This window comes from Vespula pensylvanica, chromosome 3, assembly GCF_014466175.1.
Source record: "Vespula pensylvanica isolate Volc-1 chromosome 3, ASM1446617v1, whole genome shotgun sequence".
NCBI lineage: Eukaryota > Metazoa > Arthropoda > Insecta > Hymenoptera > Vespidae > Vespula > Vespula pensylvanica.
This window is the reverse complement of record NC_057687.1, coordinates 11,862,986-11,881,325: the sequence shown is the minus strand read 5'-3', so window position 1 is coordinate 11,881,325 and position 18,340 is coordinate 11,862,986. Positions and strand designations below refer to the sequence as shown.

The 18,340-nt window shown below is 32.8% G+C and overlaps 3 protein-coding genes and 1 long non-coding RNA gene across 11 annotated transcripts in view; 2 read left to right on the top strand and 2 right to left on the bottom strand.

The window, feature by feature from the left end:
* Positions 1-8,486, top strand: part of LOC122627790 (spectrin beta chain) — a 23,736-nt gene extending 15,250 nt beyond the window's left edge. For 2 of the 7 annotated variants that reach the window (XM_043809325.1, XM_043809326.1), the window contains 5 exons: positions 918-1,022; positions 2,487-2,642; positions 3,140-3,407; positions 3,489-3,671; positions 5,760-8,486. In XM_043809325.1, the coding sequence (XP_043665260.1) occupies positions 918-1,022; positions 2,487-2,642; positions 3,140-3,407; positions 3,489-3,671; positions 5,760-5,763 (716 nt within the window). In that variant the 3' untranslated portion in view covers positions 5,764-8,486. Of the gene's footprint in view, positions 1-917; positions 1,023-2,486; positions 2,643-3,139; positions 3,408-3,488; positions 3,676-5,759 lie in introns of those variants that run through there. The other 5 variants (XM_043809329.1, XM_043809328.1, XM_043809331.1 and 2 more) reach the window with 3 other exon arrangements.
* Positions 768-1,924, bottom strand: LOC122627863 (peroxiredoxin-2-like). The gene is made up of 2 exons (XM_043809469.1): positions 1,624-1,924; positions 768-1,534 (listed from the first exon to the last, which is right to left on the bottom strand). Exons 1-2 carry the CDS (start codon positions 1,871-1,873, stop codon positions 1,158-1,160), a joined length of 627 nt encoding a protein of 208 aa, XP_043665404.1. The 5' UTR covers positions 1,874-1,924; the 3' UTR covers positions 768-1,157.
* Positions 7,895-10,503, bottom strand: LOC122627878. The gene is made up of 3 exons (XR_006326937.1): positions 10,392-10,503; positions 8,548-10,250; positions 7,895-8,472 (listed from the first exon to the last, which is right to left on the bottom strand). It is a non-coding gene; the product is annotated as an uncharacterized LOC122627878 (long non-coding RNA).
* LOC122627792 (sortilin-related receptor-like) lies at positions 8,894-18,340 on the top strand. 2 transcript variants are annotated; one of them, XM_043809333.1, is made up of 10 exons: positions 8,894-9,163; positions 10,874-11,149; positions 11,242-11,403; positions 11,466-11,819; positions 11,911-12,179; positions 12,274-16,526; positions 16,650-16,897; positions 16,996-17,473; positions 17,556-17,756; positions 17,860-18,340. In XM_043809333.1, the coding sequence occupies exons 1-10, from the start codon at positions 8,894-8,896 to the stop codon at positions 17,919-17,921; spliced, it is 6,573 nt and encodes a 2,190-aa protein (XP_043665268.1). In that variant the 3' UTR covers positions 17,922-18,340. The 2 variants fall into 2 exon arrangements, with proteins under 2 accessions (XP_043665268.1, XP_043665267.1); XM_043809332.1 differs by having other exon boundaries at positions 17,857-18,340.

Sequence of the window (18,340 nt, the reverse complement as noted above, 5' to 3'; positions counted from 1 at the left end):
ATTATTACTAATGGAAAACCGTATGCAATGACATCTTTCTGTGTTTCATTTCAAATGAAATAGTTATATGCACATCAACTTTTCTATATATCAGCTGTGCTCATTTAAAATCTCTCTTTACATTTGGTGATGGATTCTACCGCTAGTCATGTCCACTTGTTATCTTATTTACATTTACATTTATCTATGTTTCCTACAATAATCTTATATCTTTCAGCATATTTCTGGCGATTTTGGATACATCTTTATCATTATAGCTACCATTCACTTGCTTTTATTAATTTTTCTAGCAGGTGATGGAATTACTTTACCTCGGATGTTTCTCTTACCACTTATTCCGAGCTATATGTCATCGATTGTAACTTAAACGCGACTATCAAATCGTATTATCATTTGAAATATTTTATATGTTGCATGATCAACATAAAAGAACCTTGCATTGATATTGCACCACAGGCAACTAAATATTTCATTATTCATTAGGAAAAACTAATTGTTTTGAAAAAAATGATTATTCGTCTCTTATTTAACATCTACAGATACTTTTAATTTTTTCTTCTGAATTGGTATGTACATAATTTGACTTTTATATTTCATTTATTCTACAAAAAAACAACTTCGGTTTTCATTGAGGTAAGATTTGATATATTATATTCGTAGTACGATTGATTCGTTAATGAACATTTGCAAAGTGATTATTTTCCTATATTCTAATGTCCAATCGTCTTATTTCGGTAATAATCAAAGTCGCGTATTCGTCTATTTCATCCGCTTAAAACATAATTTCTGTGCTTTATTCATTTTGCATAAAAACTGATAGAATATTACAGATTCTTGTCATATATATCATTTATCAGAGCTTACATAATATACCTAAGAGTTAGAGATCGCATGATTTAGTAATTGGTGTGGTGTAGTGCATGCTCAGAAACCTACCCAATTGTCTTTGGCGGGAGAAACAACGTCACCTGTTACACAAATTACTACGAAGTCTCGACCAAGTGGCCTATCCACACCAACCAGTAAGTATTTTCTAAATGTCTTTTTTGTTTTTTTTTTTTTTTTACAATTTCTCTAAACTTAATAGACGAACATTAGATGCATTGATACGATACAATAGTATTCATTTATTTCGATTTTATTTTTATCTAGAAAGATTAAGTAGTGTTAAAGTAATTAGAATTTTGTAAAAATGTGTGTTGTTCTTGCAATGGACCCATAGGACATGTATCGCCAAATTGATCAGCGAAATGACACGATTTAATTATCCTTAAGACTTCATCAACGGAACGTGCTATTGCTACGTCATTTAAATTGATGTGTCTTATTAATTGTCTCGGATCTATTATAAACAAAGCTCTGAGTGATATTCCTCGAACCTCATCTAATACACCATAATCTTTAGAAATCTTATGACTTTTGTCCGCTAGTACTGGAATTTTCATTTCGCCCAAACCTCCTTGTTTTCTTGGGGTAGTTATCCAAGCAAAATGCGAATATTCAGAATCAGTTGATATAGCAACAACTTCTGCATCTTTTATAGTTAGAAAATATAACAAATATAATAATAGTATATGTAAAATAATTTACTATATCATTTATATAAAATAATGAAATTCTTACTAAGATTTCGAAATTCATTGATGCGTTCGCTAAATTCAATAATTTCTGAAGGACATACGAATGTAAAATCATATGGATAGAACAATAGTATTACATACTTTCCTTTGAAGTCTTTTAATGATAAATCTTTAATTTTTGTATCAACTATTGCATAACCTGACCAAAATGGAGCAAGATGTGATACCGCTGGTATCGTTTGCATTCGTGGAATAGCATCCTTGTCTGTTTCTTCGATGCAGCACGATCCCATATTTACATTAATTTTTACACGATTGTATCATAATAATGCATATAATGTATATGTTTAGCCACTGACAGAAATTTTGACTAAGTTCCAAAACAAGATGAAGTAATCTGAAGTACAGCAAATCGAAAAATTGATATAATAATTTTACTAAAATCAATATAAATTAACTGTTTGAACAAATGAAAAAGTACCATTATTATAACTTTTTCCCCCCTCTCTCTATATATATATGTGTGTGTGTGTGTGTACACACACACACACACACATATAAATCTGTTGTCTATTAAATTATAATTAAATATCAAAATCGTAAAAAATACATACTATCTTGTACTATTGAACATACACATACAAGTATTAGAAAAATTATTGCTCCGTTCTTCTTCTTTTATTTATACAACAATTAGCACTGTTCATTAGTATATTCGTGCATGAGCATGCTGCATGAACGTGCTTGTAAGGTTTTTATTTTAATGTCAAAGGACGTGAAAAGTGGTATATAATTAATACGGATACCCAGAATTCTAGTATCAACTTGTTTTCCTGATCGAATCTACAAGCTAGATGAGAAAGGAGTAAGTAGTTAATAATATTGTGTGTTGCGTATATTATTAAGCTCCCAAAGGTGGAAGTGGTTCCGAATCTGGTACTTTAAGGCGTAAGGAACGAAGTCGCAGCAAATCGCCCTTCCGAAGCTTCCGATGGAAAAAATCGACCAAATCACCCAGTTTAGATCGCAGCGGTGTGAGTGATGATGAGCACAGCATTCCCGGTAAGTTGTATGAGCAATAGTTGGTCAATAGTTGTTTCTATTTATTGACCTTTTGCCAGTCAAACTTGAACCTTAACGATTGTATATCATTGATTCTTATTTGGCTCATTATATGGAAATCAGTGGCCTGCGTATTTATATTCAAATATAAGCTATAATCTTTGGATATAACATCGATGCCTAGGATCAAAGAGCTGTATCCATTGGCAGTATATAATAATAAAAGTCTTATTTATAATACTTTCAGGCACATCGGTATTTATATAGGTGAAAGGAGGAAAGTATGACCTATAGGTGTTGTCTCCTTTAGTATAAATATATTATTAACGTTAAATATTATTTTCAGATTTATTCTGTAAATCAACATGACCAAGTAACATGTTGTTGGGGGAACCACAGCATAATTCTATTCACTCATATTACATTATATCATATTAATACACTATCATATTACTTTATCCTTTATCATAAGCTAATATAATACTACTTTCTTTCAGAACAACGTAGTCCCAGCGATGACGAATTCGAAGGAACATTACAAAGAAAACATGAGTGGGAAAGTACAACAAAGAAGGCAACTAATCGTTCTTGGGAGAAAGTATACATAGTTATACGAGGACAAAACTTGTTTGTATATAAAGATCAAAAGACATATAAGGCTTCACCTGATCAACGGTACAAAGGAGAAGCACCCCTTGACTTAAGAGGCGCGACCATTACTGTAGCCACTGATTACACTAAGAAGAAACATGTCTTCCGAGTAAAGTGCGTACAATATCTTTCATAACAACAGATTTTCTTATTAAAAAAAATTATTATAATTAATTATATTTGTTCGTATTATAGGTCGCAAAGCGGGTCCGACTTCTTGTTCCAGGCCAAAGATGATGCAGAGGTAAATGAATGGATATCGGCATTAAATCAAGCAGCACAAGGTACATCCGGTGCGGGTACATCCAGAGCACATACTTTGCCTGCTCCAACGCAAGCCGAGACTAAGCGGCGCAGTTTCTTCACTCTCAAGAAAAAGTGAGTTTTTTCACTATGTGTCACATATTTCGTTTGTATATTTAGTATATGATAAACAACATAACAACTTATTATTATTGCATGCTTATACAAACTTCATTATTCATATCGACCTTGTTAAAAAATATACTAATTTTTATCATCTTGTACATTCAACTAAGCGGAATTTTATCATTATATCATTTCATCCATGATCAGCCATTTCCCTCTTTTTCTAGTTCTTTTCTTCGATCTTTTAACATATCGTGGTCACTTCTTCGTTTATGATATACTCTCGTAATATATATTTTCTCAATTCATGCAAAAGAAAAGGCTGATTAAGGTCATTCATATCATCTGTTGAGGATAATAAAAGCTTTCTAGAAAGTTGCATGTACAAGCATTGGAAATACTCATTTCATACTCGAAAATTCTCTTATTATTTATTAAAAAATAAAAAAATTAAAAAAATTAATTTTTTTTTCCAATTAAAAAGTTGACATACGTGTAAAGCTTTCATTTAAAAATATTTACGATATAATTATTAAATTAAAATGAAAATATGGTAATTAAGAAAAAATTAATGTCAACTTCGAACTCCAAGTCTCTTCTCCAAATTATTGTAGAATCCACACAAAATGCAATTAGCTACATCTATTCATCCGATCATATCGCATTTATCATATTTTAGAAAAGCCAAAAAGTAGAAAGCGAAACCAATGAACATAAGAAACAGTACACAATTGGAACAACATTTAGAGAGATGCGGTGAGTCGCACACACTCCTAGATCGTTACCGTCGTAATATTGCACGATTAATCGATAATCATTACAATTATTTTCTGTTTCTTTAATTTTTCATTATAATTAGCTTCTTGGAAATACAAGAGGAATGTTCTTCCAATTGTGAATGCGGAATGATGACAGAATTCTCTGAAAACAGAGAATTAGTCTTTATGTGCAGAGCTTTATGTGTTTCATATGAACCATATAAGACTTGTATCATATATATATATATATATATATATAGTAACTACTTAGTAGTTATGGCTTATTATATATAAAATTGTATCGTTCGTAAACTTTAATGTTTATTATATCGTCATAAACGTTAATATTATTCCATTGATATTTAATGTCATTAGCTTTTCACACTTTCATAATAATTATATTATGGTAACCATATGAAACACAATTAGGTGTTTTTTTTTTTTTCACATTTTCATTGCTTCTATGTAAAACATTCATTTTTCTGTATATTAGTATGTATTATGTAGATACTGAAAATATTATATATTATTGTTATATCATTAGACTAAATTATTGTCATTCGCCTTTTAATTGCTTTCCACTATATCACTATATAATCTTTATGCTTTTTCGGTATTAGGGTTATATTTGTCTGAATATCTTTTCTCATCAGTTTCACCTGTAGAAGCAATTTTCTTCATCTTTCTGACAATACATCCATGACCACAATACTTGGTTCTATACAATATTATGCGTAATACTTTAGTCATCGTTGTATCGTGTCTGTCTGTACATAGTTATCTATCTATTGAAAGAGAAATTAACAATTTTTCTAATGATACTGAAATATACATTTTATATATATATTTATATTTATATTTATATATATATATCACCAATATAAAAATATAAACATTTGTTTGCTTAACACGTTCACGCCCGGCATTTGTTTTTCCGTTTCCCTCTGTGGGGGCGGTGCTCATATTAATACTTTTCTTCATTCTACTTTTTTTCGCTTAATATACATTAAATTTCTATTATTGAAATTTTTACTATTACTTTATAATATTTTTTTTTTAGTTACTAAACGAATTAAATTTTTGGTGATACGCTCACTCTGACGGAAAATTCAAGCGTATATAAAATTCGAGCGCGAACCACCGGTGGTACGCACAGGCGTGAACGTGTTAAGTAATTACAAATGAACTTTTGCAACAATAAAGAATAAATTGTCGAGAATGATTTTATAATAATAAACCAGATGATATTGTAAAAGAACATATAAATAATGGAAGATTATTAGTTTTGTATATTTCGTATGTATAATTATTAAACATTTATACTGATATTAATTTCCAGCTAAACTGGAGCAGTGAAGTCCGGTATAAGCCGCTCCTATGCGCCAGCGCAACAACATGTTTAAAGAAATGTTTCGTCGCTCTACGTGGTTAAAGCAACGCTAATATAAAATTAGAAGACATGGCCATGGTGTTTTCAAATTAATTGAAGGACAAATTTATCGCGTCATTTAAAAAATGCCTACAATCTGAAGGATTCACTAACGTGAGAGTTATGTTAATATTGAAAAGTAGGCTCTTTAAAGTCTGTATTTAGTTCTTCAATGAATTTTGGACACTGCAATATTGCTAGTTAAAACAGAGTGACATTAAGTGTCCCATGTTAGTGTGGTCTCTCAATGATTTCTTTCTTTCAGAATTATATTGATACTTTCTTTTCTTATATTGCAATAGATATATATCATTTATCTCTTTGACTATGATTAAAAATTAACATTTAATTACAAAACTTCTAAATTTCTTATGCGCGCGCGTGGATGATTACATGATTATATTTCAAGGCCTTGTAGAATACAAAAATGTGACTTGTAATAGTATTGTGAAGGATACTTGCATTACCAGAATATATTCATAATTCTGTGTATGATATCATTCTTGTTTAAAGTGTATAAAGTATATTATACCTTAATTATAATGAAAATTATTATTTTCTTTTAAATCTGTATTTCATTATCATTACTTTCATTCAAAGATTTTAATTTTTCTCGCAAACGGTTTGTTTGCGTTTGAATAACTGCCATATATTTTAAAATACACACTAATTTGGGACATAATATTATAATAAATTAGCTTTTAACAAATTGTTAAATATGCATTGCCCTAAGGGAAATACGCATTAAAAAATTATAAAGAAACTGTAACAATTAACAAGAGTTCCCTCTTATATGATCCCAATTATTATAATTCTATAGAATTAAAAAAGATATTTAATTCTTTAGATATGTGCAAATGTTATGATTTATATCAAGTGTATATCAAAGGTGGACCACAAATGGTTTCATCTTATCAATAAGGCAAATCACATTCATCGCATGATTTTGCCATAATACTTGATAAAATGCGGGCTATATTACTTTTATAATTGTTAATTTTTTTAATATTTATCAAGTTCATCTTGTTTCTTAGAATATAAGATTCACAACCACACATTTACAAAATTTTCTGAACAACTCTTAAAGATTAAGTGCTTACTTTGGTAATCATACAATCCTTATAAGAAACCATTAATTTCTTTTATATTAAACTCAATGCGACTCATTCAATCCGACTTATTCCATTTTATGGAACGCACGCTCTTAGTAATAGTATATCTTATCTTTACGGATTTTTTAATAGCACTTGCCGAACGTTGGAGAAGAAAGGGTTCTTAGTATTATGAGATCATGATATCAATAAGTCTTGTTCCACAGGGAATTGTATATACAAAAATATATAATATACCCATTTAAAAGGTACCAGCTTAATCAAAACAATAATGCATACGCTTCTATAAGTTGATACATGTGCATTTAGCATAAAATATTTCTAAATGTTAGAGTCGCATTGGAAATATTCAACACAATTTGGTATGTAATAGCTATGTGTTTTCTATATACATGCATATATATGCATTTTTATATGTATATATAAAATGTATTTTTTATATATATATATAATATGCAAAAAAAAAAAAATAAAAAATTTTAAGTTATAAGAAATGATTATAATAGATAATATATAATTGTAAAACTAAAAGATTGCTCTTTTCGTTTTAAAACGGCCTTCCTCATAAAAACAAATTACAGGTTATAGGAGAAAAATCATCCACACAAGCTTCGCTAATCATCAATCAACGTTAACTACAACGGGCGCGCGCGTGCGCGATTTTAGATTTATAAAACAATATAATTATATGCCAAATTTTACTTTATACGTCTATAAAAAATGTACAGCTGGGCTACAATATGGGATATTTCAAGGGGCCGCTTTAACAGGAAAAGAACTTATATGCAGCATTATGTAATTGTAATTACAGCTGCGCTCTTGGAATTGTGAAGCTATATACATTTAATTGACACGAAATTTTAATTTTTTTTCTTATCGAAAAGTGAAAATAGTAATTTTATTTCATTTTACTATTATTATCGGGCACATAGATTTATTTTTTGTTTCTATGATAGAATTTTTCTGTTCCTTTTTTGTCTTTCTTTTTTCTATTCACGTTACAAGCATGAAGGAGCACTGCAATGCATGCACTTATGTTTTATAAGTGTAACATTATTAATGATACATCAATTTTGAATGTGCCTTTCTATAGCTTTCTAAAACTTTATTCGATAATAATGTACGATATAAGAAGGATTCATAATTGCTACTGATGTAAACATACAATTTAATAATATCTGTTATCCTTTCAATATACGTTGGAACGAAAAAACTATTTATCATCTAACGTTTTTCTTATAAAAGAAAGATATTAGAAAGATATCTACTAATTCTCTGAAGTTTATTGAAAGTGCTTTGTAATAAGTATATTGTTCCTTTTTTGGTCAATAACTTGGATGTAATAAGTATAGATGGAAAAACTGCCAATACAGAGAAAAGAATGACTTTAGACAATAGTACTACTCCTAGTGCTTCGATTTACTGCTTTATCCGGTTTTCAAAACTCGATGGAATCACAGTATATAATTAAATGTTTATACTTATAAGACAGAATAAAAATTCGTCATGTGCTGCAAAAATGAAAGTAATGCGTTACTTAATGTACCACTAATTTTTAGCTTTTCTTAGACGTATATAAAAATTACTAAGGTACGTAGAGAATTTACTATCGATATTTCGTTTAAATAATTTTACAATACATAATATTTTACATTCTAAACATGATATCGTATACATGTACGAATCGCCATATATCACGCATAAAGATTTTTTCTCCGTCTCTACGTGTACATCTTGAGAAAATTCGCGATTTGATAATATGTAATATGTGTGCGCGCGCGCGCTTTGGTGATTACTCATCCATGTTGCTTGCGTATTAGCACGCATAACTTGATGCGCATGCGTGAAAACGCCGCATACATTCCCTCCTTTCCCCTCCCATTGCTATTGCGTGTATTCATCCTGTCATTGAAAAAAGTCAGTCTGAGCAAGATGGCCGGCGGGACGAGTTCGGTCTTTTGTTATTGCGCCCTTGCATTTTATCTGTTCTTCCTCACCGGTTCTAATAATGGCGAAAGATTCGGTGATAAACCAAAGACTTTGCACATCGTTGAGGATACCGGATCTTTGCAATCCAGGAAGACCATTATTTTCAATAAAGACAGCAACAACCACGACGAAAATGGAGAAACGTCATATCAACGAACCCGCAGAAGTGTCGAATCACGGATTCTAAACAATAAGCCAAATATTACCGTCAAGGTACGTCACTTCTTTTTTATCTTTTTCTCTTTGTTTTCTACAAATGAAAAAATTCGGTTTTCCGTCACGGACGATATCGCTTTTTTGCTTTCCTCTTTCTTTCTTTATTTTCTCTCTTTTTCTCTTTTATTCTTGCGTTCTTTCTTCCTTCCTCATTAGCTCTTTCTTTACTTAATTTTACAACTAAATAAGTCGGCAACGCCGTCCACGTTTTCTTACGCTCTTTCGCCTCTCTGTCGTATTTACGATTAATCTCCCTCGTTTGCGACAATTCTCCGCCGTTATTTGCTACTTCCTGTGTTACAAGAATAGCTATAACGTATAGCAGTGGGCTTCTGTGTCGTCCAGTAGAGGATAATTGACATATTATGCACCTTCCAGAATAAATTTAATCAATCGAGTTGAAACAAAATAGCGTTATGTTCGTTTTGTTATTGAAACGCAGAGGTCAATAACCGTTTAATTAATGCGCTTTATCTTTTCATAAGCCTTTATGGTCATTTAAATAAACGTTCATTGTTTGTAAATAGAAATAGACTATCTCTAATTTCGCTATATCCGATTGCCATAGACTTTTTTTTTTTTCGAACGTTTTTAATGTCCGTGAACTGTTACGATTGATAACGTTCTATTCTAATAACATTATCTCTTCTTTCTTCCTTTCTATTTCGTTCCTATGCTAATTACGCTCTTTGTTTTCTAGAATCACAATATATTCTTGGAAAAATACGGGAATAAAAGAATTTCGTAACGCAATATGTGCTATATCATATTCTATTTTTTCGTTCTTCGTATAACAGAACTGTTGTATTCGCAGCGGTAAAATATTTCATTTCTTCAGAATTGCAGTTATAATATGATGGATTTAAGAAAATTAAAAATATATAAGCCGTCCTTGCGTACTTCGTTAAAATCGTTTTGATGTAGACCGTAACCTATTATCTTCAAATTGTTTTTTTAGCTTGCCATAACAATGGCTTGCCATGTCATGTGACAATTACATGAGTAACATATAGCATTGTTATACTATGAGACTGTGTTGGCAAAGATAGATAAGCATCCAAAAGTATTCTATTTGATTCATTTGCTATAATAAAAAAATATTAGTTATTACGATGATGGATAAGTATCTATATATAATGCAATGAATGTCAAGTACTTTGATTTGCTCTATGATGCAAACATATGTTTTTATAATAAATAATTTAATTATTTTAATAAGAAATACCTATTATTAAATAATCTTATTATCTTGGTATTCCCCGCTTATATAAGGTATTATGTAAACTATCCAAATTTGCCTTTCATTTTTACTTTGAAGGCTTTTTCTTTCTTCATTTTTCTCTCGCACACATATATATATATATATACATATATACACACATATATATAAAATAATAATAATAAACCATGAAATGATTCATCCTTTTTAATCAAGAGACCTTTGTACATTGTGCCAAGATCCAGCTAAACTTATATGAGAATATGTTTTTATATCCAATTTATTTATATACTTTATTTACAGTATACATCTATGAAGAAGTTGCACGAGACATGTTCTTTGTTATTTTTTTCTTAAATAAATTTAGTTATCAAAAAGATAAATTATCTCGATGTGATAACGAAAATGATTGATTAATCGATAAGGATATTGTACAATGCGATTAAGGAAGTATATAAGATAACGTCAAAATATTTATATATTTACAGGTAAATGCTCTAAATGATTCTCATCAGCAATTGATGGTGCATTGGGTTGGAGAAGGATCAAATGTGATAATATGTCTAGCAAAAGATAGTACTCCTATAGTACGCATGCAAGAAAGCGATGAAATAGTTCAAAGTAATCCTAGTGCTGTATATATAAGTTATGACTATGGAGATACGTTTGAGAATAAGACTGAATACTTCAAAGTTTCTTATGAATACAATGCACGATATGCAACTTTAGATAAATTTACTAATCATCCAAAGAACTATCAATATGTAGGTTTCTTTATTTCTAGACTATAAATTTATCTTGAGGATATTAAACTATAATAAACACTAAATATAAGATACATTTTTATAATTTATAGTGCATCTTTGTGGACAGCACGAACAGCTTAATATTCATTACAAGGAATAATGGCAAAACTATTAGAAGAGTACCCGTTCCATTTCACCCAAGTGAAATTTCGTATTGCGAATCAGATCCACGTGTTGTATTAATACTGGATAAAGTTGATCCTATGAAACAGGTAATGAGTTTTAATCTAATGTCAAAATTACCTTCTAACAATCTTCTTTCTTCTTTTTTAAGTTATGGTTGTCGAAAGACTACGGATTTAAATGGATATCTATACAACAATATGTAAAAGCATTTTTCTGGTCGTCACAATGCACTATATTAGTGGAACGTATAGAACCATCGGGATCTAATACTGTCTTACGAGCAAGATACGAAGACGTATTACTTCACGGAAGAATGGAAATACATGATATGCTAGTACATGATTTCCAACGCAGATTATCTCTTCTGCCACTTCCCCAAAAAGGAAATCCAACTCTGACAGAAGCAAATCATTATCCAGGAGAGTCTAATATTGTAATCAGAAATGTTGAAGATTTTCAAATTAGGGGAGATTATATGTTTGCGACATCAAAATCTTCTAAGGTTAGAATAAAGTACTAATCGAGTACTTCCATTGAAAGTTTATTCTATTCACGTGAGCTACATGACTTAATTATTTTTTCATTTTTAACAGAATGGTTCTTCGCAAAATTTAGATTTATATGTCTCTTATAAAAATCAAGGATTTGTATTAGCTCAGTTTAATACCGAGTTGGATCGTAAAAATTATCATATTGCAGACGTAGCGAACAATAGAATCTTTGTTGCAGTTGCTCACAGCGATACCATGGTAAATCTTTATATATCAGAAATAATTGATCATGAAAAAGCTATATTTTCGTTATCGTTGGAAGGAATTCTTACATTCTTTCCTAATAGTACATGGAAAGATAGTTGGCTGAAGTAAGTAATAAGAATTACATATAAATAAAATAAGTATTATTAAAGTCATAATGATGTATCTATTTCATTATTTTCTACTATATTGCCTCAACAGTGATGTTGCGGATGAAGCATTTACAGACCTGTATAGAGTAGAAGGACTGCGTGGCATCTATATAGCTTCAAAAGTTAAAGGAAATCCGAAACTAGGTTCGATCGGACCGGAACATTTAGCATCGTTGATTACATTCGATCACGGGACAACTTGGAATAATATCAAGGCACCTGTAGCAAATCACGAAGGATTTTATGTTCATTGCCCGCAAAAAGAATGTTCTTTGCATCTGAGTCAAAGGTTTAGTCAATTATATCCTGTTACAAGATCAGTAACGATCATGAGCTCGAAATCTGCGCCTGGTATTATTATGGCCACAGGCGTGATAGGTTCAAGTTTGAAAGGACATCTCGCACTTTACGTATCGAGAGATGCTGGTCTTACGTGGAAACAAGTTTTAAAAGACTATTATTTCTTCAATATGGGAGATCACGGTGGACTGTTGGTTGCAGTTAAATATTTCAAATCGCGAGGAGAAACAAGAGATCTTTCGTACTCTATCGACGAGGGAGAAACTTGGCAAACGTACGAGTTTCATGAAAAAATGCTACGTGTGTACGGACTTATGACCGAACCAGGCGAAAACACTACAGTGTTTACGATGTTCGGTTCGGACAGTGGACAACATCAATGGTTAATAATTAAAGTTGATTTGAAAAACGTATTTGAAAGAAATTGTAGAGAAGACGACTTTAAATTTTGGTCACCGATGAGTTCGGATCAACCAGTTGTATCATGTGTCTTAGGAAAAAGGGAAACTTATCAAAGACGAGCAGCGCGAGCTAATTGTTACACAGGTGTAAACTATGATCGACCTATCAAATTGGAGATTTGTCCATGCGATGCTAATGATTATCAATGTGATTTTGGATTTATAAAAGTAGGAACTCCGTATCATTGTATACGCAATAAAATTTTAACTAGCGTCGATCCGTACGCAGTTCCCAGCACATGTAAGCCTGGAAAATTTTATAAACGTACAAAAGGATACATTAAAATACCAGACGACGAATGTATCGATGGTCTCGCAAGAAATTTTGAACCAGACGAAATACCTTGCCCGATGAAAGAATCGGGTGAATTTTTGTTGGTCGCGCAACGGGAACATATATCGAGAATAAATCTGGTCGAAGAGAAATTAGAAACATTACCCGTCCATGGTTTGAAAAATGTTATTGCTATAGAATTTGATCTTAAAAATAACTGTTTGTACTGGGCAGATATTGTTAACGATACTATTGGTAGACAATGCCTTAACGATGGTTTAAGTTCCCCAGAAATTTTAGTAGAAACTGATTTAAATTCTATCGAAGGAATGGCATTTGATTGGGTCTCCAATGTACTTTATTTCGTGGATGGCGTCAAGATGAGGATTCAAATAATTAGGACGGATATATCGACAATGGGGAGAATGCGGAGGACGATTTTAGGTCCCAATAATTTACAAAAGCCGAGAGGCATAGCCGTCCACCCAATGATGGGATACATGTTTTGGACCGATTGGGCTCCTGGTAACGCATCTGTTTCCAGAGCTAATCTCGATGGTACAAATATAAAGCGTTTATTCGTTAAACCGACTGTTGAATGGCCAAATGGAATCACAATAGATCATATAGCGGAGAGAATTTATTGGGTTGATGCTAGAGAAGATTATATCGGCTTCTCAGATTTTGATGGAAAGGGATTTAAGAAGATCATAGAGAGCGACGATCGTGTATCGCATCCATTTGCAGTTGCTGTCTTTAAAGACAACATGTATTGGGACGATTGGAAACAGTCGATGATATTCGTGGCTGATAAAGATCATGGAGTTGGTATATCGACAGTAATTGGTCAGATGACGGGCCTGATGGATTTAAAAGTATTTTCTCATAGTGTACAAACTGGAACAAACAAGTGTGCAAATAGTACCTGCCCCTATATTTGCTTAGGAGCTCCTTACAACAGCTTTGTTTGCTTATGTCCAGACGGAATGGTAATGATGGATGGTAAATGCATGTGTCCTGGCGGCATCAAGCCATTCCATAATTCAACGTGTCCACGAGTGGCATCTACGTGCTCGGCTAATCAATTCCCTTGTCACAATGGAATATGTATACCTAAATTCTGGAAATGCGATGGCGATAACGATTGTGGGGATAATTCGGATGAAATTAACTGTAATAAGCTTACATGTAGCGCAGCCAATTTCGAATGTGACGGCAACAGGTGCATCCCAAAATATTGGATATGTGATCTTGATAAAGATTGCAAGGATGGCACAGACGAAGTGAATTGCGACTACTCGAATTGTTCGGAAGCACAGTTCAAATGTGATGACGGTCGTTGTATATCTTATAGATGGTTGTGCGATGGCGAGAACGATTGTAGAGATGGTACGGATGAGAAAAATTGTACTAAGAATATAGAGCCAAGTTGCAAATCCGATGAAATTTTATGTCAAAAGGATCATACTTGCATACCAAAAACATGGAAATGTGATGGGGAGAAAGATTGCGAAGATGGTATGGACGAGGAAAATTGTAGTACAATGGAATGTGAATCTTGGCAATTTACGTGTCACGTATCGCATGAAATACATCGATGTATTTATCAATCTTGGATATGCGACGGAGATAAAGATTGTCCCGATGGCTCGGACGAATTGAATTGTACTAGAACGACAATTGCGCCTCCAATGTCATCTCCGATATCACCTACAAGTTCTTGTATAGATTGGATGTTTACGTGTAATAACAAAAAATGTGTACCGTATTGGTGGAAATGTGATAGCGTTGATGACTGTGGCGATGATTCCGATGAAATGGGTTGCGGAGACATTGATCCAACATCCGAAGTACCAGAAACAACGGAACAAGTTCGTGTCTGCAGACCGCATCAATTCCAATGTTTCAATGGCGACTGCATTGAGAACGCATGGGTCTGCGATGGATCTAATGATTGTCTTTCGGGTGAAGACGAATTGCATTGCAATGTCGTATACTGCGGAGAGGATCAATTCATGTGTCGAAGGGATGGATCTTGCATTCCTCTATCAAATATATGTAATGACGTAGAAGAATGTCCCGACGGCAGCGACGAGCTAGGCTGTCATCCTGATCAACATCCAAGTCCAGCTGCGACACCGTCTTGTTACGTCGGTCTATTCCCTTGCGACGAAACACGTTGTTTCCCTCTAACGTCTTACTGCGACGATAAGCCTGATTGCCTAGATGGATTCGACGAGAGCAATTGCGATAAGAATAATTCTCGCGTTTACCAAGTACTTGTCATGGGTGTTGACGAACGTTTGATAAATGCTACTAGTCTTTCCCTTTTCTGGTGGATGCCAATACCCAACAATGTGACCTTAGAATTCTTACCATCTATCGCACGCATCGAACCAGATGCAAAATGGACCAACGCTTCTACCTGGATCGAAGATACGGAATATCTGTTCAATGGTCTTCAATCGTATACACGGTATAATCTAACGGTTTATGTCAAATTGAAAGGACAAAGTACTGTTTTTCCACCAGCTAAGTATTTGCCAGTTATGACGGGAGAGGGAGTACCTTCAGAACCGTGGAACGTAACGATCACTCAAAAGAACGGCACAAGAGTTGAAGTTTCATGGCGCTCGCCTTTGCATCCAAATGGACCTATTACTGGATATGACGTGTTCATTTCTCCTCCTACACCACCTTCGCGATTTTCATGGCAAAAGACTTCTGGAGTTATAGATACCGCGTTTGAAGCTCATCAGAATTATTCATTTTGGGTTATTGCAAAGAATAGGGAACACGAATCGAATGCCTCCCAAGTTGTTGTATTGACCTTTGATGGTGCAGCGAATATAGATGATATAGAAAATTTGAATGTAACCGAAACGACGAATCATTCTGCGACTTTAACGTGGAGCAAAGTAAAGGACGCGGATGGATACCACGTCACCCCCAAAGCACCTTCATTGCATCCTGCTTTGAAAACATTGATTACAATGAAAAATGTAATTGAAGTTACGAATTTGGCTCCTGGAATTAATTATACATTTGAAGTTGCTGCAACGAAAAAGAATTATGTAGGCAAGGTAAATACTGTGATTGCTGCCACAAAGGGTACGCCATTGCCGTCGGTAATAAAAGTTGACGCACAACTGGTTAAGCCTCATGGGACAACGGTTAAACTCACGTGGGATCCACCGAAAAGCCTTCGAAAAATTAAATGGCAATATGCAGTTCATTATGGTCTCAATATGCAAGAATTCTTTAAAGGTATAATATTGATTAATTATTAAACATTTTTATGCAAGAGATTATTTTTATGCAAAATTTCACATCATTATGCAATGATTTAATTCATTCTAATATAATTCTATGTCTGTTTCTGTGTTTTAGAGTATAAATATCTTACCAGAAACTTGACTGCTACGATTAAAGATTTAGAAGCTTGCGAGTCATACATTTTCGGAATTGGCGTCAATGGAGATTATGGAGCTGGTCCCTTGAGTCAGCCAGCTGCTGTTACAACTCATTTTAACGTACGAGCACCACCGAAAAGGGTAAAGGTGTCGAATAAAAGCGATAGTATCATCGTATCTTGGAGCGCGAGTTGTGCGGTTATTGATGAACCGATCAGTTACACGGTAAGTTATGTAGTTACTTCATGAATTGAATAATCGTGTTTTTTTGTAAGAGAAAAAAAGAAAAAAAAAAGAAAAACGTCTTTCTCCTTTCTTTAAAGATCACACTGACAGAACTGATACTCAATAAAACGAAAATTGTAACGCTATTATCAACGAAGGAATCAATTATGAAACACACGTTTAATAAGATAAGATATGGTGGTATATACCGTATTGTAGTTGCAACAGACGTTAAAAACGCTATACCTAGTCAACCGGTAATTTATCATGCACCTCCAATTTTACCACCTCATCAACTGAAAGTATTACATAAAGAAGGAAATTATCTTGTGGACTGGATAGAGAATCATCAACCTGATCATATGGCAATTACAAATTACCATTACGAAATTTTAGTAGCGGAGGGATCACGTACATTAAATGAATCTAATACACAGATCTTTAAAGCTGATCAACCACCGTATATATACAAAAATGCAAAACCAGATGTCATATATACCTTCGCAGTTAGATTGGTTACCGAAGAAGGATATCGAAGTATATTGAGCGAAACGCGAAGTATAGAGAGTCCAGCAGGTAATCTTTATAGATATGATATATTATAAACTGCACTTTCTTCCTTTCTTTTTTCTAACGATAAGGTGTTTTGAATATATAGTATGGCCAGTGACTATGAATACATCGAACATCTTGTCTCTCGCTATACCAATTTGTTTGCTCGTGGTAGCATTGGGTTCAGCGTTAGCATACTTTGTTGTACGGCACAGAAGATTGTCTAACAGTTTCACACAATTTGCTAACAGCCATTACGACACGAGACGAGGTCAAGCAACATTCCCTGGTACCACGGATGGCTTAGGTGAATAATAATACCATCAAATTGAATTTATATACTTTACTAATTTGATTTACTTTATCATATAAAGTATTTATAAATTATATGATATCCTTTTTCTCAGCAGAAGAGGAAGATAGCCCTGTGATTAGAGGTTTCTCAGACGATGAACCATTGGTAATAGCATAAACACGTAATATTTACCTATACTATACGTATATGACATACAATGATATATGATATACAAACGTTAGGAGAATGTGCCAGAATATTAATAATCTAATAAAATGTTAAGTCTAGGTGAAACTACAATGAAAGTCAGGAGCTTCTATAAAAGCTATACAAGTGGTTTAAAATTGATAATTTTACTAATTGAGATGTGTACTAAATGTTAAATTAGTCGATTCGAAGTATATAAAAAAATACTTTGTAATACAATTGTTACAATATCATATAGAAATAGACTACTTACATGCATTTTAAAATATCAGAAATTAGTACAGCGTAAGACGACGTTTAGTCATTGGATCCTATATTAAAATTTATATATATATATATATATATATATATATATATATATATATAATAAAAATAAAAGAGAGAAAAAA